The sequence below is a fragment of the Schistocerca piceifrons genome, chromosome 1, assembly GCF_021461385.2.
Source record: "Schistocerca piceifrons isolate TAMUIC-IGC-003096 chromosome 1, iqSchPice1.1, whole genome shotgun sequence".
Taxonomy (NCBI): Eukaryota; Metazoa; Arthropoda; class Insecta; order Orthoptera; family Acrididae; genus Schistocerca; species Schistocerca piceifrons.
In genome coordinates, this window is record NC_060138.1 from 1,051,929,040 (window position 1) to 1,051,953,932 (window position 24,893).

General features: G+C 43.5%; 1 protein-coding gene across 1 annotated transcript in view; it reads left to right on the forward strand.

Annotated features, from left to right (window-relative positions):
- Positions 1-24,893, forward strand: part of LOC124796481 (guanylate cyclase 32E) — an 823,982-nt gene that overhangs the window by 540,791 nt on the left and 258,298 nt on the right. Inside the window, exon 10 of the mRNA XM_047260702.1 lies at positions 1,401-1,491. Within this exon, the coding sequence (XP_047116658.1) occupies positions 1,401-1,491 (91 nt within the window). The remainder of the gene's footprint in view (positions 1-1,400; positions 1,492-24,893) is intronic.

Below are 24,893 nucleotides of genomic sequence, written 5' to 3' on the forward strand. Positions count from 1 at the left end.
AAAACCTTAAGAGTACGAAGGGGTGGAAATCTGTTCTGAACAGCACGTTGTAAGGTATCCCAGATATCCTCAATAATGTTAATGCCTGGCGAGTTTGGTGGACAGCGGAAGTGTTTAAAATCAGAAGAGTGCTCCTGGAGACACTCTGTAGTAATTCCGGACGTGTGAGTTGTCGCAATGTCCTGTTGTAATAGCCCGAGCCCATCGGAAAGCACAGTGGACATGAATGGATGCACGTGAGCAGACAGGGTGCTTACTTTCGAGTCACCTGTCAGAGTCGTATCTAGACATATCAGGGGCCCCATATCACTCCAACTGCACACGCCTCACATAGTGTCCCACTAACTTGAACAGTCCCTTGCTGCCATGTAGGGTCCATTGATTCACGAGGTTGTCTCCACACTCGTATACGTCCATCCGATCGATACAATTTGAAACGAGACTCGTCCGACCAGGCAGCATGACTCCCAGTCATCAACAGTCCAATGTCGGTGTTGACGGGCCAAGGCGAGACGTAAAAAAATGGTTCAAATGGCTCTGAGCACTATGGGACTTAACTCTGAGGTCATCACTCCCCTAAAACGTAGAACTACTTAATCCTAACTAACCTAAGGACATGACAAACATCCATGCTCGAGGCAGGATTCGAACCTGCGACCGTATCAGTCGCGTGATTCCGGACTGAAGCGCCTAGAACCGCTCGGCCACCGTAACCGGCGGCGAGGCGTAAAGCTTTGTATCGTGCAGTCATAAAGGGTACATGAGTGGGCCTCTGGCTCCGAAAGCCCTTATCGATGATGTTTCGTTGAATGGTTCGCACGCAGACACTGACTGATGGCTCAGCACTGATATCTGCGGTAATTTTCGGAAGGGTTGCACTTCCGTCATGTTGACCGAGTCTCTTCAATCGTCGTTGGTACCGTTCTTGCAGGATCTTTTTCGGGCCGCAGTGATGTCGGAGATTTGATGTTTTACCGGTTTCCTGCTATTCACGGTACGCTAGTAAAATGATGGTAGAGGGAAAATCCCCACTTCATCGCTACCTTGGAGACGCTGTGTCTCTTCGTTCGTACGTTGACTATAACAACACATTCAAACTCACTTAAATCTTGATAATCTGCCATTGCAGCAGCAGTAACCGATCTAACAACTGCGCCAGACGCATTTTGTCTTATATAGGCGTTGCTGACCACAGTGCTATCTTCTGTTTACATATCTCTGTATTTGAATAAGCATGTCTGTACCAGTTACTTTGGCGCTTCAGTGTATTAATTGTATACTTTTAGCGTCTATGCGATGCATATCTAAGGTAACAAGTTCCCCGGCGACAGTGAACTCTTATTTTCATATGAACACCATTTTGTAACTCTTTGTAATCCGTGACGACTGCTATGTTACAGGATCTACAGATGACTGCGACCATCGACTGGGTGGGAGGGAGACCGCCCATCGCAGAACCGCCCTGCGGCTTCCGCGGCGAGAAGTGCATCAGTAAGTAGCTTTCCAGCTGAAGCTTCTCATGCTTTCACTGAAACTCAGCAGTTCAGTGCAGCATTGTATCCTGCGCAAGTTAAAATTGAAAGTCATAAGTATTTCTAAAATGTTACTCGTTGTTCTAACGCACGTGACTCATCCAAGTAACTGGAAGCTTACAGCGAAGAATGCCGCACGTTACACATGAAACACCTCATATAATTGTCAGACTTGCGGACTTTTTTAAAAACAGTTTGGGTGGTAACTGAGTAACTAAGGACACACACACTAACTTTTCGGGTTCAACAAACGCTTTCGATTGTGTGAGGCAGTGTTGTCGAATCTTATAATTATTGAAAGATGTCATCAGAGGTTCTTTTCGTGATTAGTAAACACGAAGCAGTAAAAATCGTCAAATTTTTAAATGTCGATCGAAAGCCTGTCTTGCAGTGCCTTCGGATAATTCTCTCAAAGGCGCCATAACGTAGTTCTCACGAACATATTCAACGCTGTCCACACCAACCTCCATCATTCACTTCAGCGAACTACACTATTGGCCATAAAATTGCTACAACACGAAGATGACGTGCCGCAGACGCGAAATTTAACCGACAGGAAAAAGATGCTGTGATACGCAAATGATTAGCTTTTCAGAGCATTCACACAACGTTGGCGCCGGTAGCGACACCTACAGCGTGCTGACATGAGGAAAGTTTCCAACCGATTTCTCATACAGAAACAGCAGTTGACCGGCGTTGCCTGGTGAAACGTTGTTGTGATGCCTCGCATAAGGAGAAATGCGCACCATCACGTTTCCGACTTTGATAAAGGTCGGATTGTAGCCTATCGCAATTACAGTCCATCGTATCGCGACATTGCTGCTCGCGTTGGTCGAGATCCCATGACTTAACAGAATATGAAATCGGTAGTTTCAGGAGGGTAGTACGGAATGCCGTGCTGGATCCCGACGGCTTCGTATCACTAGCAGTCGAGATGACACGCATCTTACCCGCATGGCTGTAACGGATCGTGCAGCCACGTCTCGATCCCTGAGTCAACAGATGGGGACGTTTGCAAGACAACAACCATCTGCACGAACAGTTCGACGACGTTTGCAGCAGCATGGGCTATCAGTTCGGATACCATGGCTGCGGTTACCCTTGACGTTGCATCACAGACAGGAGCGCCTGCAATGGTGTACTCAACGACGAACCTGGGTGCCGAACGGCAAAACGTCATTTTTTCGGATGAATTCAGGTTCTGTTTACATCATCATGATGGTCGCATCCGTGTTTAGCGACATTGCGGTGAACCCACATTGGAAGCGTGTACTCGTCATCGCCATACTGGCGTATCACCCGCCATGATGGTATGGGGTGCCACTGGTTACACGTCTCGGTCACCTCTTGTTCGCATTGACGGCACTTTGAACAGTGGATGTTGCATTTCAGATGTGTTACGACCCGTGGCTATACCCTTCATTCGATCCCTGCGAAGCCCTACGCTTTAGCAGGATAATGCACGACCGCATGTTGCAGGTCCTGTACGGGTTTTTCTACATACAGAAAATGTTCGACTACTGCCCTGGCCAGCACATTCTCCAGACCTCTCACCAATTGAAAACGTCTGGTCAATGGTGACCGAGCAACTGGCTCGTCACAATACGCCAATCACTACTCTTGATGATCTGCGGTATCGTGTCGAAGCTGCATGGGCACCTGTACCTGTGGACGCCATCCAAGCTCTGTTTGACTCAATGCCCAGGCGTATCAAGGCCGTTATTGCGGGCAGAGGTGGTTGAAATGGTTGAAATGGCTCTGAGCACTATGGGACTTAACACCTGTGGTCATCAGTCTCCTAGAACTTAGAACTACTTAAACCTAACTAACCTAAGGAAATCACACACATCCATGCCCGAGGCAGGATTCGAACCTGCGACCGTAGCGGTCACGCGGTTCCAGACTGAAGCGCCTAGAACCGCACGGCCACACCGGCCGGCCGAGGTGGTTGTTCTGGGTACTGATTTCTCAGGATCTATGCACCCAAATTGCCTGAAAATGTAATCACATGTCAGCTCTAGTATAATATATTTGTCCAATGAATACCCGTTTATCATCTGCATTTCTTCTTGGTGTGGCAATTTTAACGACCAGTAGTGTATAAGTGTTCCACTCCGCTGTGTATGTAGCTTTGGCGCAGACTATCTCATGGAGCGGAAGATAATTGAAAACACTAAAATAAATAACTCCTGCAGAGAAGATTATTTTCACTGTCGCAAAACTTCCACATCGAGACCGCCACTATCCGAAAGAAAACCTTCAGAATATAAACCTTTCTTAAACTTTTTGTTAAGTTTGTTATAAATATTCCATTATAGTTCGAAAGGAACAGTGATGTATATCGTTTTAAATACCAGAAGAAAAATGACATTCATTACTCCACATTACGTTTGTTTTTAGCACAAAAAGGGTCCACATTGCAGCACAAAAAAAAAACAAAAAAAAACTGGTGATTACTAGCCAAGTGACATAAAATGTCTGTCAGGCAGCAAAGTAAAATTTGAAAACAACCTGAAAAAGTTTCTCCTTGACATCTTGTTATATTCCGTAAAAGAAAATCTATTATTTTAATACGTAAAAGTTAGGGATGGAGGAATATGAATTACTAATATCTATCTATTACCAAAGAAATCCCTTATAATTGTTCAACATGTAGCCATATTTAGAAATTAATTTGCAGTATGACTGTTAAATGACTCGAGCCACATCATTACAGTTTATCGTGTAAAATGATCCATGGAGGATGAAACTAACTGACTAACTAACTATCTAAATCATTCATTAAGCTGTATGTCACAGACCACTTAGTATTTTGCAACTGACCCAGGTACGTGCTACTGTCTTGCTTTGGTATTGGTCTTTGAATATTTTACGTCTGGTTGAAAACTATCTGTGCCTCGTACTGGTTTCAGATTGGTATGTTATTTCCTTTCGTGAATCAATATCTTCTCCTCACAACCTCAAGTGGCGCCGTAAGCCCTCTAGCAGCTAGATCGCTCTGTACTTTCATTTTTGTAGTTTCGCCTTTACGTGCAGAGTTCCGTCAGCTAGCAGCCACACCACATAGCCACACCATAACCGTTTCCGAACGCTTTCGTCTGGTACTGTCTTGGCGGGGAGCGTACTTTCGGTTGCAGGTGATTGTGTTTGGAGATAAAGAATTGTTAAGCTGTTACATGTAACAGTTTCCTAATCTCATCTTTACATGACGGGAACACTCGCGGAGATTTTTTTTTTTCTTTAACTTGTTAGGGATAAAGTGTCGATATTGTTCAAGGTGAGATTAGATGCACCTGTTGTTTGAGAAGTACGCTCAAGATTTATATGGTGGCAACTCTGCGTATGAAATGTTTGCCCTTCCTCCAGTATGTTTAAATTTGCAGTATTAGCGGCAAATACAGGGTGATTTTGCTAAATAGGCGACAAACTGCTCCCTGAGAGAAAAGCGAAAAAGATCATACACAAATGGTCGCAAATGCGTTCCAAGGAAGGTACAGTCACTTGACGATGGAGATAAAAGTTCTTTGACAGTCCAGGTTTCAATGATACTTGAGAATACACCAGGCAAGGGGGGAATGATCTGTCTGTACTAGTGTTCTAAGTCCACACTCAAGAGCTTATGTACACGCTACAGCCACATCAATGTGACCACAGCCTAAGTTCGAAGTTAACGATCAATAACCACTCACAGGCGGTGGGTGGCATCACTACCAGTGGAGCCGGCCGGAGTGGCCGTGCGGTTCTAGGCGCTACAGTCTGGAGCCGAGCGTCCGCTACGGTCGCAGGTTCGAATCCTGCCTCGGGCATGGATGTGTGTGATGTCCTTAGGTTAGTTAGGTTTAATTAGTTCTAAGTTCTAGGGGACTGATGACCTCATAAGTTAAGTCGCATAGTGCTCAGAACCATTTGAACCACCACTACCAGTGGATGACGTATAAAGTGGTAGGCGGGCGGGTGGGGGTGTCGCGGGGGGAGGGGGGAGTGGAAAGCAATGCAGCCGTTATCGTAATGCGGAAACGGAACGATTTATCGGATGTTTAAAAGGGCATGGTTATTGGCTTTCGGGTCAAAGGTGGGAGCATTTCAGAAAAGGCTAAGTCTCTAAGCTGCTCTCGCGCCACCATGGTTAAAGTATACCTAGCGTGGCAAAATGGCGCTATTGAAAACCGGCGCCGATGCATCTGTGGCGAACCTCGGTCCATAGATGACAGTTTTGAACGACGGCTGCTAAGATTTGTATGGCCGAATAGACAGTACAACTGCTGAGCAACTACCGGCCGAGATGAACCAACAGCGTCTCCTCAACGACCGTTCAGCGAAAGTTGCTACGTATGGGCATCTGCAGCAGGCACCTGTTTCATGCACCTGTCTTCACTGCTGTTGATCGGCGACTGAGGCTGGAAGGCTGGAATTTGCACGCCAGTTCCACAACTGGACATCTACTGAGTAACGACAGTTGCCTTTTCAGATTAATCATGTTTAATGGCCGTTGGCATGTGCGGCTTGAAACGCCTGTAAACATATACTTTGCAACAATAGAGAGTGCGTTATAGTCGGGGGATGTTTTCGTGACGTTCCCTGCATGATCTCGTCATTCTGGAAGGCACAACTGATCAACATAATTATGACTCTATCCTTGGGGACCATGTCCACCACAAAATGAAGCTTGTTTCTCCTCGGCAAAATGGCACCTACCATCAGGACAAAGCAACCTGTCAGATATCTCGCAGAGTACGTGCATGTTTCTTAGAGCATAAATATCGTACCCACCTGGCCACTAAACTCCCAGGATTTAAACCCAGTCGAGAATATGCGGGACCATCTCGATCGGGCTGCTCGTGCTATGGATCCTCAACCGGGAATCCTACCGCAGCTGGCCACAGCAGTGGTGTGGCCACGGCTCCACATACCTGTCGATACCCTCCAAAACCTAACTGACTCTCTTCCTTCACATCTCGCAGCGGTCTGATTATTCAGGCTTGTGACGGGTGCTCATATTAATACGGCTTGACAGCTTATAATGTTTATATGGTACAGAGTCGTCACGGAGGAGAGTTGGTAGCTAATGAGGCCTGTATACGTTGCAAGTGATACGGATAGTGACAGTCATCATGGACAACGTTACTGCCCTTTTTAGTTTGGAGCTAAAACACTAGTACATACTAAACATTCCCATTCGACTGTCGTCTTCTCATGGGTTCTATCAATGACTGAAACCTTTAGTATCAGGGGAGTTTTATCTCCACCTTCAAGTGGGTGTGCCCCCTTGGAACACGTTTCTGGCCGTCTTTCCATATCAACCTTTTTGCTCACTGTCATCTCAGTGTTCGTTTCCTGCAGTCTATCCCAATTTAGCAATATCAACCTCTGTATGTCAATATCATTTAACTGTATGCCAAACTGCATGTGTATAGGTTTTTGTAATAGAAATCACTAATTGGAGTACTGCACGACTAATTTCGCTCGTATCAAATGAGACAGCGTAAATTTTCCCTTCCGTGATTCCACAGTCTACTGACCCTCCCTTGACCACTGGAAAAATTATGAAGTTTTCCTGACAGGAGCAAAAAGAACAAACAGACAGGTAACCTCGACACTTTACTCTAACTACTGTTCCCTGCTCTTACCGTGTCCTCCTTCCTTCCTTGCATTAAATGATTAAAATAAACGTGTCCTTCAGTGTTACTTTTGAATATGAAAATTGAAATTGACTTTTTTCATCAAAAATAAAGTATTTAGTGCTGTGGATCTTAATTACTGTCTTCTTGGCTGAAAAAGAGTAAGTTATTAATTCTGCAGTAATGCCTGGTGTCTCCGAAATGCAAACGAGCGTACCCAAGGTTAAAGTTCTTCTTAGCAGCCAGTGTGAGAAACAGCTTTTCAAGATCTGAATCGTAATGTAACTCTGAAAAATTCTTGACGCTATTATTGAAGAGGAAGTCAGACGAATACGATTCTGAACAACTATGACAGTCTGTGTAAGTAGGGAAAGTTCCACAAATTTTCGCTTTTCACATAAGACAATCTGTTCATTCCAAAAGACCGTTTTATTAAACAGGGATCGCACAGTACTACCTAGCATTTAAAATCCTGAGTCTTCTGCTTGCTTGGACTTTGTATCGTAATTACTAGGAGAGGAAAAAATGGTTCAAATGGCTCTGATCACTATGGAACTTAACTACTGAGGTCATCAGTCCCCTAGAACTTAGAACTACTTAAACCTAACTAACCTAAGGACATCACACACATCCATGCCCGAGGCAGGATTCGGACCTGCGACCGTAGCGGTCACGCGGTTCCAAACTGACGCGCTTAGAACCGCACGGCCACACCGGCCGGCTAGGAGAGGAAAGATGAGCATAATACTCACTTCAGAAATGAGAAACGTTTTACCTTTTAACATAACAATTAGTATTACAAAAAGACGTTCTTCTCAGTGCTCAACTAATACAGTATATATTCAGCTTCTTAGAAGAAAGTGTACTGACAAAAATTAATATTTTCTGATATCTCGCAGCAATGGCAGCTCTCATTTCTTTTTTAACAATAGAAGTACACCTCCTTTAAAAATACGTCCTTCCTTAGTCAGGTCCACTATCAGAAAAAAAAATCATTAGTCAAATACCACGTACAAGATTGTCATATTCTCTCGCTCACTAAGGGAAATCTACCACTCCTGTAGAATAAGAAATTTATAGTAGTAATATTTTGCAGAGGAAAAATTTCGCTACAGGCCGTAATTTTCGAATAATTCATGATAAATGTACAAAAGTCACCTTGAAATGGGTTTTTCTTGAATAATTCGAAAACTGTGACCTCCAGCGGAAACGTATCCTGCTATGAAATGAAATGTAACTACATTAGATTTCCTACAAAGAGGTCTTGTTCACTTTTTCTGTACAACTAATTGTTTGCACATAGTGACCGAGAGAATATGAAACAATGGCCTGTGGTGTTTGAAGGCGTTGCTGGTTGCATAAAACTTATCAGTAGGGGCAGCTGAATATAATGCAACTATGACAGTAGCTACCAAGAATGACAGGATTCTACACTGCTCTTTTTGTTATAGATAGGCGGCACGTGATCAACATTTCGTCCGCAGTAGAGATTCTTATAAGGGAGCCGTTAATCTTTCATTCAAACAGAGCGCAGTTTGAATCGTTGAGAGATGTTTGCATCACCCTCTCAGAAATCTCTTGACAACCAATGAGTTCGGACAAAATAGCTTAAAATCCTGTAGTGTTCGCAAGAAACTCAGCTTTGTTCAATTGAAAATCGACTCATTATCGTAAGGTTCTTTGTTAATCAGTCTCCATCAACTCGAAAGCTGAATAACACAATCTCGTACTCCTTGGCCGCTCAGAATGTTTTTACGGTGTTAGCTGTCTACATTGTTCAGCCGCTTCTAAAAAAACCTCGTACTTTCATACAACATTACTAATTTACTATCGTTCTGAGATAAATTGACAGCCCCTTTTGCTGCCCATCTTCGTAGTCTGTCGCTGGTTACAAAAAGGTGGGTACGACTCCCAGTAACCATCTCAGAATTTTCAGAGGTAGGAAGGTCCGTAGTGGCGTCCACTTGCCTCGTGAACCGAAATCAGGTTTTGCTTTTGGAAAATAAGTAGCACAGTAAACATCAGTGTCGCACAAGTGGTGCCAAATCGAAAGGCTTGCAAGACGCTGGAAGCATCGCAACATCTCATTTTACTTTATTTTGGTGCAAGTTTCGATAGTAAACGATCATCTTCAGTCGCAGGAACCATCAGCTTAGCATCACTGCGTATAAACAGTCAACGCGGCTGAAATTATCATTCTGTGTCGAATTAGTTACCACAGAATCAAAACTACTGAAAAAGTTTATCCTCGCAAATTACATTTGTAATTTCTGCTGGGTATTGTTGAGAGTTTTTACGTTGGATGGTAAAGGCCAGAGAAAATCATGAAGTTACATATAGATGGCGTGGGGCATTACTTGTGGTCGGAGCATACCCCCAGGACGCACAAAACCAAATTCTAGTGCCCATCAGAATGAGGAATCAACCCAGATGTAAATTAATTGAAAACAAGTACTCCTGTACTGTTGCGCAACGGAAAACTTCTTATTTAAATGGATGTTAATGGGGTCACCAAATTCAGCATTAATTAATTGTGTAAGACACCACTCACGTAGATGTACTAATGGGAGGAGGGATCTTCTAGCTGTGGATGGAAACAAATGGTCACTATAATGAACAGATTTATTTATTTTGAACATGAAGATTATCCACTGACATCTTATTAACTGACATTATTTATCGCATAAGAGAATACAACTCAAAATATTACCATAGTACAGGTTAGTAAGGAGGATAAAATACAGTTACGTTAGTAAATCGCGGACACCTCCAGTGACAGCGGAAGTTATAGTTTATGTGTAGAAAGTACACGGATAGGAGTGAACAATAACAGGTTATCAAACAGTGCATTGTGGCCAACATGCTTCTGAAGGGAGAGAGTTGACGCTTTGGCGGGTGCGACGATGTGCCATCTTACCAATCTGTTAGTACATACGTAAACAGGCTGGAAGCAGCAACAGCTAGAAGATATGATTTCAGCCCTTCTTTAGTACTTAGATCTGATGTCCAGACATAATAGCAGCAGTAGCAAGGCCGTCTCGTCAGCCATCTCTCCTGCCCAAAGCCAAAGCTGACAGCAAAGTCATCACCGAACGAAGACCTAAAGCGAAGTGTGTTCTCTACGAGCCACCCGAAACTCGTCTGTCTCGCTGCCAGAACTGGAAATCGCCACCCAATGAGCGTGGAGTCTCCGAATTCCTACTTATGAAAAATCAGTAAGAGCATTAAACAATCTCTTACTCTTTTCTATCACATTGTACCTCAGCCAATCACTCAGAAGCAGGGAGCTAGAGCAACGAATCTCTCCCACTCTGTGACGTGATTGTGAAATGGACAATTGAAATACTCGACACGTAGGAACAACGCAAAAGCGCGGGCCCTTCCGAAAATGACAGAGTGCGCCAGACAGGAGGCTGTATTCTGAGGTTTAAAATTGACGTTATTACGAGGCATCGTAACGAACATCGCAGACCTCGAGAGAAGTCACAGTTGCCTAGAGATCTCTTTTTGTTGTTTTTGTCGTCAGTCCGAAGACTGGTTTGCTGCAGCTCTCCATGCTACTCGATCCCGAGCAGGCCTCTTCGTCTCTGAGTAACTACTGCAACCTAAATCCTCTCCATTATGCCTACTGTATTCATCCCTACAACTTTTACCGGTCGCACTTCTTTTACAGGACTACATTCGTGATCCTCTGATGTCTCAGAATGTGTCCCACCAACCGATCCCTTCTTTTGCTCAAGTTCTCCCACAAATTTCTTTGCTCATTAGTTACGTGGTCTACTCAGCTAATCTTCAGCATTCTTCTGTAGCACCACATTTCAAAAGCTTCTAATCTCTTCTTATCTAAACTGTTTATCGACCAGTGTTTTACTTCCATACGGGACTACACTTTAATTCATACTTCAATTTTTTTCTTTTGTTTCCTTTACGGCTTGCTCAATGTACAGATTGAATAACATCGGGGATAGGCTACAACCCTGCCTCACCCTCTTCTCAACCACTGCTTCCCTTTCATGCCCCTCGACCCTTGTAACTGCTGTTTGGCTTCTGTACAAATTATAAATACACCCCAGAATGAAATTTTCACTCTGCAGCGTTGTGCACGCTGATATTAAATTTCCTTGCAGATTAAAACTGTGTGCCGGACCGAGATTCGAACTCGGGACCTTTGCTTTTCGCGGGGAAGTGCTCTACCGGCTGAGCTATCCAAGCACCACACACGACTCGTCCTCACAGCTTCAGTTGTGCCAGTACCTCGTCTCCTACTTCCAAACGTCACAATATCTCTCCTGTAAATATCTTTTCGCTCCCTGAATTTCACCCCTGCTGCCCATAGAACTTCAATGAGAGTATTCCAGGCAGTATCGCCAAAAGCTTTGTCTAAGTCTACAAATGGTATTTACGTAGGTTCACCTTTCCTTAACGTGAGTTCTAAGAGAAGTCGTAGGGTCAGTACTGCCTCGTATGTTCTTACATTTCTACGGAATTCCCACTGACTTTCCCCGAGGTCTTACTCCTGTGTCATTCCTAGTGTCATGCCCGTATTCTACCGCAACCCTTTCTTCTGTAAAGAATTCGTGTTAGTATTTTGCAGCCATGACTTATTAAAATGGTAGCTCAGTATTATTCACATCTGTCAGCCCCTGATTTCTTTGCTATTGGAATTATTACATTCTCCTTGAAGTCTGAGGATACTTCGTCTGACTCACACTTCTTACTCATCGGATGGAAGAGATTTGTCATGGCTGACTGTCCGAAGGCTATCAGTAGTTGTAATGGAATGCCGTATACTTCTGGGACCTTCTTTCGATTTATTTCATTCACTCTGTGAACTTGTTCTCTTAGTATCATATCTCCCTTCTCATCTTCATCTGTGTCCACTCCCCATTCTGTAATATTGCCTTCCAGTTCATCTCCTTGTATAGACTCACTATATACACGTTCCGTCTTCCAGCTTTCCCTTCTTACCTTCGGACTGGTTTTCTATCTGAGCTCTCGATATTCGCACATGAGGTTCTCATTCCTCCAAAGGACTCTTTAATTTACTTGTAGGCTGTATCTAACTTTCCCCTAGTGATATATGCTCCTAAATCCTTACATTTGCCCTCTAGACGTTCCTGCTTAGCCATTTTGCACTTCCTTTCACTCGCATTTTCTAGACTTTTGTATTCCCTTTTGCCTGCTTCCTGTATAGCATTCTTATATTTTCTCCTTTCGTCAATTAGATTCAGTTTCTCTTGTGCTACCCAAGGACTTCTACAAGGCTTCATCTTTTTACGTATTTCATCCACTGCTGCTGCCACTATTTCATCTCTCAAAGTTAACCATCCTTCGTGTGCTGTGTTCCTTTCTCCTGGTCCTGTCAATCGTTCCCTAATGCTCCCTCTGAAACTTTCAATAAGTTCTGCTTCTTTCACTTTATCCACGTCCCGTCTTCTTCACTTCCTACCATTTTGCATTTTCTTCAGTTTTAATCTGTAGTTCATACCCAATAAATTGTGGTCAGAATCCACATCTGTCTCTGGAGACGTATAAAACTTGCAATGTGCTTCTGAAATCTCTGTGTTACTATTATATAATCAATATGAAACATTCCGGTGTCTCCAGGTCTCTTCGATGTAAATAATCTTCTTTCATGATTATTAAACCAAGTGTTAGCGATGATGAATTTATACTCTGTGCAAAATTCTACGAAGTTGTTTCCTCTTTCATTCCTTTCCCCGAGTCCATATTCACCTACTATTTTTCCTTTTCTTCCTTTTCCTATTATCGAATTCCAGTTCCCCATAATTATTAATTTCTCTTCTCCCTTAACTCTCTGAGCAATTTCTTTTATGTCACCAAGCATTTCTTCAATGTCTTCAATATCTGCGGAGGGTTTGGGCTTCGTGTCTAACTTGGCTACAATAACGCCTTCACTGGTCTGTTCATTGTAGCTTGACCGCGTTTCTATTTTCTTATTCATTATTAAACCTACTCCTGCATTGCCCCTATTTGATTTTGTATTTTTAACACTGTATTCACCAACGACAGGATAATGTTCTTCGAGTAGGGGCGTGGAATGTCAGAAGCTTGAACGTGGTACAGAAGGTGGAAAATCTTAAAAGCGGAATGCAGAGTCTCAATCTAGATATAATAGTGGTCGGTGAAGTGAAATACAAAGAAGACAAAGGTTTCTGGTCAGATTAGAATAGGGTGATATCAACAGCAGCATAAAACGGTATAACGGGAGTAGGATTCGTAATGAAAAAGAAGATAGAGCAGAGAGTGTGTTATTCTAAACATTTCAGTGGTAGGATTGTTCTCATTAGAATAAACAGCAAACCAACACCAACAACGATAGTTCGGGGATATATACCGATGTCTCAAGCTGAAGAGGAGGAGTTAGGGAAAGTATATGAGGATATGAACGGGTAATTCAGTACGTAAAGGAAGATGAAAATCTAATACTCATGGTGGACTGGTATGCGGGTGCAGGGTAGGGAGTTGAAAAACGGTTGTGGTGGAATATGGGCATGGCAATAGGAATGACACAGGAGTAAGACTAATTAAGTTGTGTAATAAATTTAAGCTAGTAACAGCGAATTGTTTAAGAATCACAAGAGGAGGAGGTATACTTGCCCTGGACATACAGGAACGTTTCAGTTAGTTTGGTCAGGCAGAGATTCTGAAATCAGATACTGAATTGTAAGCCGTACGCAGGAGAAGATATAGACTCATAACAAAATAGTACTGAAGAAGAGTAGGTTAAAGTCTAAGAAAAGAAAGAATCAGTGCACAAAGAAGTGGGAGACGGAAGTACTGAGGAATGAAGAGAAATGCTTGAAGTTCTCTAAGGCTATAGGCACAATGATAAGGTACAGCTTAGTAGGCGGATCATTTGAAGAGGAATGGACGTCCCTGAAAAAACGCAATCACACCAGTTGGAGAGAAAAACGTAGGTACAAGGAAGGTAACTAAGAAGAAACGATGGATAACAGAGGAAATACTTCAGTTGATCGATGAAAGATGAAAGTACAAAAATGTTCAGGGAAATTCAGGAATACAGAAAGACAGATAGCTTAGGAACGAAATAAATAGAAAGTGAGGGGAGGCTAAGGCGAAAAACATTAAGTCATCTAAAAACAAATTATTGTCGGAAGAAGTGACTCAGCATATAGGAAGGTCAAACCAACTTTCGGTGAAATTAAAAGCAAGAGTGTAACATCAAGAGTGCAATAGGAATTCCACTGTTAAATGCAGAGGAAAAAACGTATAAGTGGAAAGAGCACTTTGAAGGTCTCAGTGAGGGGGAAAACGTGTCTGACGGCGTGAGATAGAAGAAACAGAAATCTTCTATATAGACATACGGAACCCGGCATTAGGATTAAATGGTAATGGCTCTGAGCACTATGGGACTTAACTGCTACGGTCATCAGTCCCCTAGAACTTAGAACTACTTAAACCTAACTAACCTAAGGACAGCACACAACACCCAGCCATCACGAGGCAGAGAAAATCCCTGACCCCGCCGGGAATCGAACCCGGGAACCCGGGCGTGGGAAGCGAGATCGCTACCGCACGACCACGAGATGCGGGCATTAGGATTAAAATTTAAAAGAGCTTTAAAAGACTTAAGATCGAATAGGCAGAAGAAATAGGTGACATTCCATCACAATTTATTCAATCATTCCGGGAAGTGTTGACAAAATGACTGTTCACGTTGGTGTGTGGAATTTAAGAGACTGCCGATAACCCCTCTGACTTTAGGAAAAATATCATCCACACAATCCCGAAGACTGCAAGAACTGGCAAGTGCGAGAATTACCGCACAATCAGCTTAACAGCTCATGCATCTAACAAGGGAACCTCCCCATCGCACCCCCCTCAGATTTAGTTATAAATTGACACAGTGGATAGGCCTTGAAAAACTGAACACAGATCAATCGAGAAAACAGGAAGAAGTTGTGTGGAACTATGAAAATATAAGCAAAATATACAAACTGAGTAGTCCATGTGAAAGATCTGCAGCATTAGGGACAATGCAAGCTCAGCAACGCCGTGGTCCCGTGGTTTGAGTGAGCAACTGCGAAACGAGAGGTCTTTGGTTCGAGTCCTTCCTCAAGCGAAAATTTTATTTTCGCAAAGTTACGATCTGACCTTTCATTCATTGACGACTCTGTTCACTGTAATAAGTTTAGTGTCTGTGTTTTGCGACCGCACCAAAAACCGTGCGATTAGTAGACGAAAGGACGTGCCTCTCCAATCGGAACCGAAAACATTTGATAGCAAGGTCATAGGTCAACCGATTCCTCCACAGGAAAACACGTCTGATATATTCTATACGACACTGGTGACGGCATGTGCGTCACATGACAGGAATATGTTGTCGACCCACCTAACTTGCACACTAGGCGAATGGGTAAAAAGATTCTTCTACCTTCCCCGATTTAGGTTTTCTTGTGGATGTGATAATCACTCCCAAAAAAGTGATGAAAACACAAGAGTTTGTCACATAAACTGCAACAAATGAATGCAACAGTTTCACAGTCGCACAGTTTTCCCTGTGCTCTGTCAAAACACATGTTTTTTACCTTTTCAAATGTTTCCGTGTGTAGACCGTAAAATTGTGCATATGTCCAAGCAAATCTGAACATGCCCTGGAATTTTGGAGAGCGAAGTTGATTATGTGTGAGAGCCTGAACTTTGATAATTGTCTGAAAATAAAAAATTAAACTTCTCTCTCGATAGAAGATTTGAACCGATGACCTCTCGTTCCGCTGCTGCTCACGGTAACCACTGGACCACGGCGTTCGTATGCTGGCACTCTCCTTGATGTTGCCTACGTTGCGCATGGACTACTCAGTTTGTATATTTTGCTTATTTTCTCATAGTTCCACATAACTTCTTCCTGTTTTCTCGATTGATCTGTTTTCAGTTCTTCATGGCCTATCCCTGTGCCACCTTATAACTAAATCTGAGGGGGGTGCGATGGGGAGGTTCCCTTGTAAGTTGCTGACAAGAATCATATACAGAAGCACGGAAAAGAAAATTGAGTATGTGTTCGATGACAATCAGTTAGGCCTTAGGAAAGGTAAAGGAACAAGAGACGCCGTTCTGGCGTTGCAGTTGATAACGGACTAAAGAAAAATCAAAGCGTAGGATTTGTCGACTTGGAGAAAGCAGTCGATAACGTCAACTGGTGCAAGATGAGGGAAATAAGTATAAACTACAGGGAGAACCGGTTAATATACAACATGTACTAGAGCCAAGAGGGAATAAAAAGAGTGGAAGACTAAGAACGAAGTGCTCGGATTAACAAGGGTGTATGTTTCAAAATTCTACTGCAGATCGACGTTAGTGATATGGGCCTGTAATTCAGCGAATTGCTCATACTTCTCGTTTTGGGTATTGATGTGACTTGAGCAATTTTTCAGTCTTTAGGTACGGATCTTTCTGTGAGCGAGTGGTTTTATATAATTGCTAAATATGGAGCTATTGTATCAGCATACTCTGAGAGGAACCTGATCGATGCACAATCTGGACCTGAAGCCTTAGCTTTATTAAGTGATTTAAGCTGCTGTGCTACACCGAGGATATCTACTTCTATGTTTCTCATATTGGTAGTTATTCTTGATTGGAATTCAGGAATATTTACTTCGTCTTCTTTGGTGAGGGAGTTTCGGAAAACCGTGTTTAATAACTCCGCTGTCATCAGTGACTTCACCGTCGTTATCGCGCATGAAGGTACTGATTGCGTCTTGCCACTAGTGTGCTTTATGTACGACCAGAATCTCTTTGGGTTTTCTGCCAGATTTCGAGACAGAATTTCGTTGTGGAAATTATTAAAAGCATCTCGCATTGGAGTACGCGCTATATTTCGAACTTCTGCAAAACTTTGCCAGTCTTGAGGATTTTGCGTTGTTTTAAATTTGGCATGTTTTTGTCGCTGCTTCTTCATCAGCAATCTGATCCGTTGTATGTACCATAGGGGATCAGTACCATCACTTCTTAATTTATGTGGTATATATCTCTCAATTGCTGTCGATACTTCCAGAATGAGATTTTCACTCTGCAGCGGAGTGTGCGCTGATATGAAACTTCCTGGCAGATTAAAGCGGTGTGCCCGACCGAGACTCGAACTCGGGACCTTTGCCTTTCGCGGGCAAGTGCTCTACCATCTGAGCTACCGAAGCACGACTCAGGGCCGGTACTCACAGCTTTACTTCTGCCAGTAGGTAGGAGACGAGATACTGGCAGAAGTAAAGCTGTGAGTACCGGGCAAGAGTCGTGCTTCGGTAGCTCAGATGGTAGAGCACTTGCCGGCGAAAGGCAAAGGTTCCGAGTTCGAGTCTCGGTCGGGCACACCGTTTTAATCTGCCAGGAAATTTCGCTGTCGATACTATCTCTTTGAAATCATTTTACAATCTGAAAATGTACGTCTGGAGCAAAGCGTTGTGTGGTAGTGAGACGCGGACTATGGGAAAACCGGAACGGAAGAGAATCGAAGAATTTCGGATGTGGTGCTACACAATAGTGTTGAAAATTAGGTGGACCGATATGTTGCTACATTTCACCGGAACCCAAACTGATCTTCCCCAAGGTCAGCCTTTGTAAGGTTTTCCATTCTTTCGTAAATAAGTTGCGTCAGTGTTTTTCTGAGCATTACAGAGAATACGGTAATACACTCTAACACTCTAAGATTAAAAAAAGAAAATAAAAATAACGACGCATCACGGAGAAAAGATCCGAATAGGACAGAAATCTGTAGGTGTGATGCCCTGGTACAGAGAAATCAATCATTACAATTTCAGACAAATTAGATGATTTATTCAACAGAAAGCGCTTCACAAACTGAGGAAGTCAACAGCGCATTGGTCCACCTCTGACCCATATGGTAGCAATTGTTAGGCTTGGCACTGGCTGGCAGGTGTTTTGGATGAGCTGAGGAATATTGTGACAAATTCCGTCCGACTGGCGCCTGTAGATCGTAAAAATCCCGGCTTGGTAGGAGAGCCCTGCCCATAATGCTCCACGTGTTCTCAATTGGGGAGAGACACAGAGAGCTTTCTGGCCAAGGTAGGGTTTGGCAAGCATGAAGATGACTATTAGAAACTCTCGACATGTGCGGGCAGGCATTACCTCGCTGAAACGTAAGGCCTGGATGGATTGCTATAAAGGACAACACAACGGTGCGTAGAATAACGTTGGTGTGCAACTGTGCTGTACAGGTGCCTCGAATGACAACCAAACGGGTCCTGCTATGAATAGAAATGGCAGCCCAGACTGTCGGGCCATAAGGTGAGTGTCAGGTTGGTATCCCATTGCTGCCCGGGTCGTCTTCACTGGTCACAGAGGCTCGGCTCGAAGCAGGACTCTTCGCTGACGACAATTTTATTCCAGTCAATAAGATTCCAAGCTGAAGACTCATGTGGTCACGCCCTGGACAGTGGTCGGATACCAACCCTCTTCTTCGTGGTGCAGCGTTTTTTAAATCTGTAACGGTTTAAAATTGTAATCATTTGTTTGTCTCTACATTTACATCACTTCTACGGATTACCGTTAAATTTGTATTATTCTATCGTGGTACGAGGCAACGGCCTTGCCGCAGTGGATACACCGGCTCTCGTCAGATCACCGAAGTTCAGCGCTGTCGGGTTTGGCCGGTACTTGGATGGGTGACCATACGAGCCGCCATGCACTGCTGCCATTTTTCTGGGTGCACTCAGCCCCGTGATGCCAGTTGAGGAGCTACTCGACCGAATAGTAGCGGCTCCGGTCAAAGAAAACCATCATAACGGCCGGGAGAGCGGTATGCTGACCACATGGGCCACTTGTAGCCTGAAGGCAGAGTGCTTTTTTTCGTGTTACGCTGCTTTTTTTTTCTTCTAGAGTCTATTTTCCTTTGCCTGCACCTAAAAAAAAAATGGTTCAGATGGCTCTGAGCACCATGGGACTTAACATCTGTGGTCATCAGTCCCCTAGAACTTAGAACTACTTAAACCTAACTAACCTAAGGACATCACACACATCCATGCCCGAGGCAGGATTCGAACCTGCGACCGTAGTAGTCGCGCGGTTCCGGACTGAACGCCTGAACCGCTAGACCACCGCGGCCGGCCCTGCACCTCCATTTTTTGGAACGGAAATTACTACATTATATTTGAAATCTGAGGGTAGCTGCAGAGAATCGTGCATTTACTAATCGTGAGAGAATCCGTAACCGCCATCAAGCAATTGTTTACAGTATCCAAAGGATCAGAAAAGTGATGGACAACGTTGCATAATATTTTCTGAGGTAAATAACTGTTAACCAATTCCTGCTCTCTGTTTTCTAGGGATAGAGTACAGGAAACCGCAGCTAACTGATTTTGGGTTCTCGTCAGAGAGAGAATATGTGTGAACGGGCTGGACGGGACGGGAACTCGGTATCACACGTGCGTTCCGACACCGCAGCACGTCCTCAGCAGCAGCCGCAACAGATGATTAGCCGGACCGGTAGCCGATAGCTAATGTAATTACGGCCACAAACTGGACCGCGTATTCGCTGGGAGGGGAGCAGACTCTGAATTCATGGAATGCGCGGGCAAGCTGTGACCGCACTGATGCTCGAGTGATGCGAATTAGATTACACGCGTCACGGGCCACTGTCCCACTGTGAATGATTAGCGTAGAATTAGAGGGCACTGCTGGTAGCTACAGATTCCATCACATATTATACGCAATTTATGCAGGGTACATAGAACAATGTTGTTGCCTGAAGGTCCACAACCAGAATGGATTTTGTAAGTAGGCGAGCCTCACCGACTCGATGTAAACGCAGGACGTGCGTACAGCTGCACCTGCTTAAAAACAGTCTCTTAGGTTCCGTAAAGGGCTGTATCTTCTCAGAAAGACAACGCATTGAAAGAATCCCCCGCAGAGTTTAAGCCGTCACAATAGCGAAGAATGGGCACGTCCCACATTACTGCCCACTAAAAGGTGTCCAGTTGCTTTCAATCAGCTTGTGCAACTTGCGAGGGGATAGGCTGCGCAGCTGCCTATTTGATTGACAGTCGACATACCAACCTCTGCTATTGATGGAATATGCAAGCCACGAAGTAAGCAGGTTGTCATGTGGGTAGCAGACAGTCTGAAGGGTTACTGCGAGCGGATTTTCCCGGTCGAGTGGCCGCTGCTGGCCTGCGCGTGTTGTAAGGGTACCTCCATGGCAAAAACTCAGTGGTCGCAAATTATTCACTGCTCCCAAGTCAGTAAAAATCCATGTTAATAGCGGCCTGGGTGGCCGAGCGGTTCTAGGCGCTACAGTCTGGAACCGCGCGACCGCTACGGTCGCAGGTTCGAATCCTGCCTCGGGCATGGATGTGTGTGATTTCCTTATGTTAGTTAGGTTTAAGTAGTTCTAAGTTCTAGGGGACTGATGACCTCAGAAGTTAAGTCCCATAGTGCTCAGAGCCATTTGAACCATTCTGAACCATGTTAATAAAGCTACAGAATACACAACCGCACCCAAAGAACAAGACGAAGAAGCACATCTAAACATCCGCTCTGTAGGTCTAATTGTACTTGTAATACTGAAGATGAGTTTGACTCTACTTAATTCCTTAAAAAATTAATAACTTCTAAGGGCCTTAAGAGATATTAAAGGACAAAGTGTCAATATACAGGGTGTATCAAAAAGAATCATCAGATTTTGTAAGTTTATATTTCTGAGTCTAATAAACATATACAATTAATATTGTTTTTTGATGAATGGGAAACTAAAAAGGTCTTCTTTTCATACCTTTCCATTGGTGTTCAATATGACCCTGTTGAGGTGCACAGAAAATGTCAACGCAGTTTTCAAATTGTTCCCACACTGCAGCGAGCATGTCCCAGGTTCCAGCTTCCACAGCTGCTCTTATGCGATGTCTCAGTTCATTCATTGTTGTTCGTACCGGAGGCACATAAACAGAGTCATTTATAAACCCCCACAATAAATAATCACATACAGTCAGGTCCGGTGACCTTGGAGGCCAGTAATGTAAGGCTGATTCATTTGGTCCTGTGCACCGATCCGTCGTTCAATAATCCTTTGATTTAAAAATTCCCTCACTTCCAAAGGCCAGTATGGTGGTGTCCCTGTTGGTAAAAGAAGCCGTTCGAATCAGTCTCCAATTGGGGGGGGGGGGGGGGAAAGAAAGTTCTCAAGCATATGGAGATATGTGCCTCCTGTAACACAGTTCTCGGGAAAGAAAACTGGACCATAGACCTTTCCCCATGGAACTGCACAAAACACATTAAATTTTGGAGAGTCCCTCTCGTGTTGTACAACTTCTTGAGGTTGTTCCGGACCCCATATTTTCACATTATGACGGTTCACCTTTCCATTTAAATGGAATGTTGCCTCGTCTCTAAACACTTAGCATGGAAGAAAACTGTCATCTTCCATCTTACCAAGAACGAAATTACAGAACTCCACACGTTGTTGTTTGTCACCTTCATGAAGCGCTTGTAGTAGCTGAATTTTGTGTGGTTTCATGTGTAAACGTCGATGTTGAGTTGTCGAGTTGCACTGTGGACTCTTGTGAAACTATGGCGGATGCGTTCGACGTCTGTGTCAGACACTCGGGGACGGCCCGGCGATTTGCCTTTACACAAACGACCTGTTTCTCGTAACTATTCATAGCATCGTCTAATGCTCTCTGCTGTAGGAGGATTTACACCATTCCTAGTACGAAAGGCACGCTGAACAGTTGTTACTGATCCGCTCTGCGCAAACCGTAGGACACAAATCTCTTTCTATTGTCCCGACACCATTTTCACTAGAAGTGAAGTGGGTGCACACTGCTGCTACCTAGCGCCAAGCATGTAAAACTCGACAGTTTGTTCTTTCCAACAGTACGTTGTTCACGCGCATATCTCAAATAACATGATAGTTACGATTTTTTTAAATCGGATGATTCGTTTAGAATCACTGTCAACAGCACTACTGGAACTGAGGCCATGCTGTTTGATTTATGAGCGGGCATGTGGATTTTGAGGTTGAAAAAACTCATTTTAGTGCAAAATGTTAAGAATAGCGGCAGTGTTACAAAACAGATTACAACGGCTGTTTGTAGACGTCTGATTCCCGTCAGGTTTAAAACAGAATGCCAATTTTAACCATATAAATAGCCCAAAAATCAGGGACCCAAGCAAAAAACTTATGTCACCACGAAAAAGCTGGTAAAGCTCGAGTCCTAATTCGTGCGTAATACTCACAGTAGTGATAAATATAATGTAAATCTTATTCGTTATAAACTTTATGTGCAGCCAACGAAACACATCATGCTGGATTTTCTGATAAACAGTGGAAATAGTATATTTAGCAGCTCAGAGGAATCAGTACGCAAGTGCGGGTCAAGTAAAAGGAATACGCACAATATGTGTAATTTTGTGAGTATTTGCGACCACATATCAAGTCTGCTTAAGGACAAAGTTCAGTTTGACCAGGGTCAATTAGCTTTGACTGATCGCTCAAGTGAAGACTTGAAATTATGAGCATCGCGTCAGTCGCGATTAAAGTACCTACAATTTTCTGGGCAACAGCTCCAGGGCGTTGTAGAATTTCTGTAGGAGTTGGAGAAGTTTCCGGCATTTGCACTAGTAGAATTCATCTCTGAAGAGCAGAATGGTCTTGAACTTTTGAAAATGTCTGCATACCATCATGGACTTCGGAATGGAGCATCGTGTATGAAGACATATGAACGTCCAGCGTAGGCTCATGTATTTTTAAGAGTTATCTACTAACGATTTTTAGAATTTTTTCTTTGAACTGCGGTGTGGTATGCCGAACTTAGGGCATTCTTCATCGAACTCAAGAATCAATCTGTCGTTGCGCTCACTGTATTAAGGAAGGGTTCAATGAACATTTTAATCCCTGATCAGTAGCCAGTTTGTATTAAAATTTACTAATTTCGCCAGTCATAAAACTGCTTACAATTTAATCGAAATATATATTTATAGAACAATAACAGGGTAATAAGACAAGAGTTTGGGCGTCCCCTAGACACAGACGAGACCAGCAAACTTCAAAACATGACCTACACACTTAGTTAAGCCATTTGACGCACAGACGGCGTATGAGGATAGAGCTTATTGTGTCGCACAGGATTGCGCAACTTTTTGTGAGCCTCAGTAATCTTTCCGATCCGTGTTTTTTATCAAGATATTTGTGTACTCAATACCTACGTCTGAGACGTACAAAAGGTGGCACCGCCAACCCTGGAGAAAATTTTACTCTAGTTTCTTTTCTCTTTTTCCTAGCTAACGTTCGGATTTTTCCCATGCTGTCTTTATTCAGTTTCTGATCGACATCATGATCAGTGTTGTAAATTACATCCTAACCAAGTTGGTCAAGGTGACATACTATTATCTAAAGTCATTTTTGTTCATACTGAATCCCTGACTCCAGAAGTCAGTTGCGGTCTTGGAACCACGAGAAGTTCTGTTGATCCAATAAACTGAGATGTGAAGGAAATTTCGTTGAGTCCTAATGTCTCATAATAGAGATCTTTTGATAATAGTAACGGCCTGTTCGTAATCAATGAATGAAAAGTATATTTCTGGGTTAAATTATCTTTTCCTTCAAACAGTACTTTCAAATAAAATACGTCGTCTCTTCACACCGATTGTTTCTTAATTCCACTTCTTCCTCAGATAGCGAAAATTTTGAAACAGTAGACGCAGTGTATTTGCACAAAATTTCGAGTCTCGTAGAAATGTTATAGAAATATAGACTCCAAATAAACTGTTCCATAGTTATCAAATCGTTGGTACGAAATAGCTGCAGAAAAGTGTAATTATTTTGTAATTTGGGACCAGCGAAGATAGAGCATAAGAATTAATTGTAAACTTCAATATATGTGCAAAATTTAGCTTGCACAACAGAAGATAAGCCCAATATAATGAATTATAAAAAATCTCACGACTGAGAACTAAGCAGGTACGTAACCCACAAACGTTTTTGCTGAGCATTGTGACCAGAGCCCGAGTCTGAAGGAACACGATAAGGGATGAAACACAGACCTTGTCGTTTTTGTTGTTTCTAACTAGCGCCGTTGAATCCAGTCTCGGTCGTTTTTCTCGAGCCAAGAGGATACCAGCTCCGAGAATCGGGAAGCGTTTCTTTGGTCACTTGAACGGAGGCTGCCCCTGCAATTGCGACTTGCAGCCAATGGAAGGCTTTCGGCACCGTTCCAAGGTGCGGACAATAGCGGCGACCGCGTGCTACGTCAGTGGCCACCAGGGGCGAGAAGGAGTGAGGGCCGCCAAATAGTAGTGGGGGGGGGGGGAGGGGGTGGACACGCCCTTTGTTTTGTGAGAGCAAACCGGCGCGTGCGGTTCGCATACAGAGCAGGTGGGTGGCCAATTGTGAACAGGTAATTCAATTCGGCCGCCATCCTAATGCTGGATAAGGAATTACCGTTGCTGCGGCGATAGCGCGAAATCAATCAGCCGTGATCACAAACTTGCCAGAGAGTAAAGGCCGTCGATAAGAGCGGGATGAAAAGAAAGAGGTGGAAGAGGGGAAAACACAGGTCTCGTAGATTTGGAGAATTTCGTATCTACGATTCTGGTATACCGCTGGATGATCTAGATCGCCTTGTGTTCCCATGGCCGCCTCTACGGTTTACACTGAGGTTTATTTAGCGTATGATACACAACAATCACAATAACACATAAAATACAGTACTACAGACACATTAAACTACAGTTTAGATCTTTATATCTAAGCCATTGA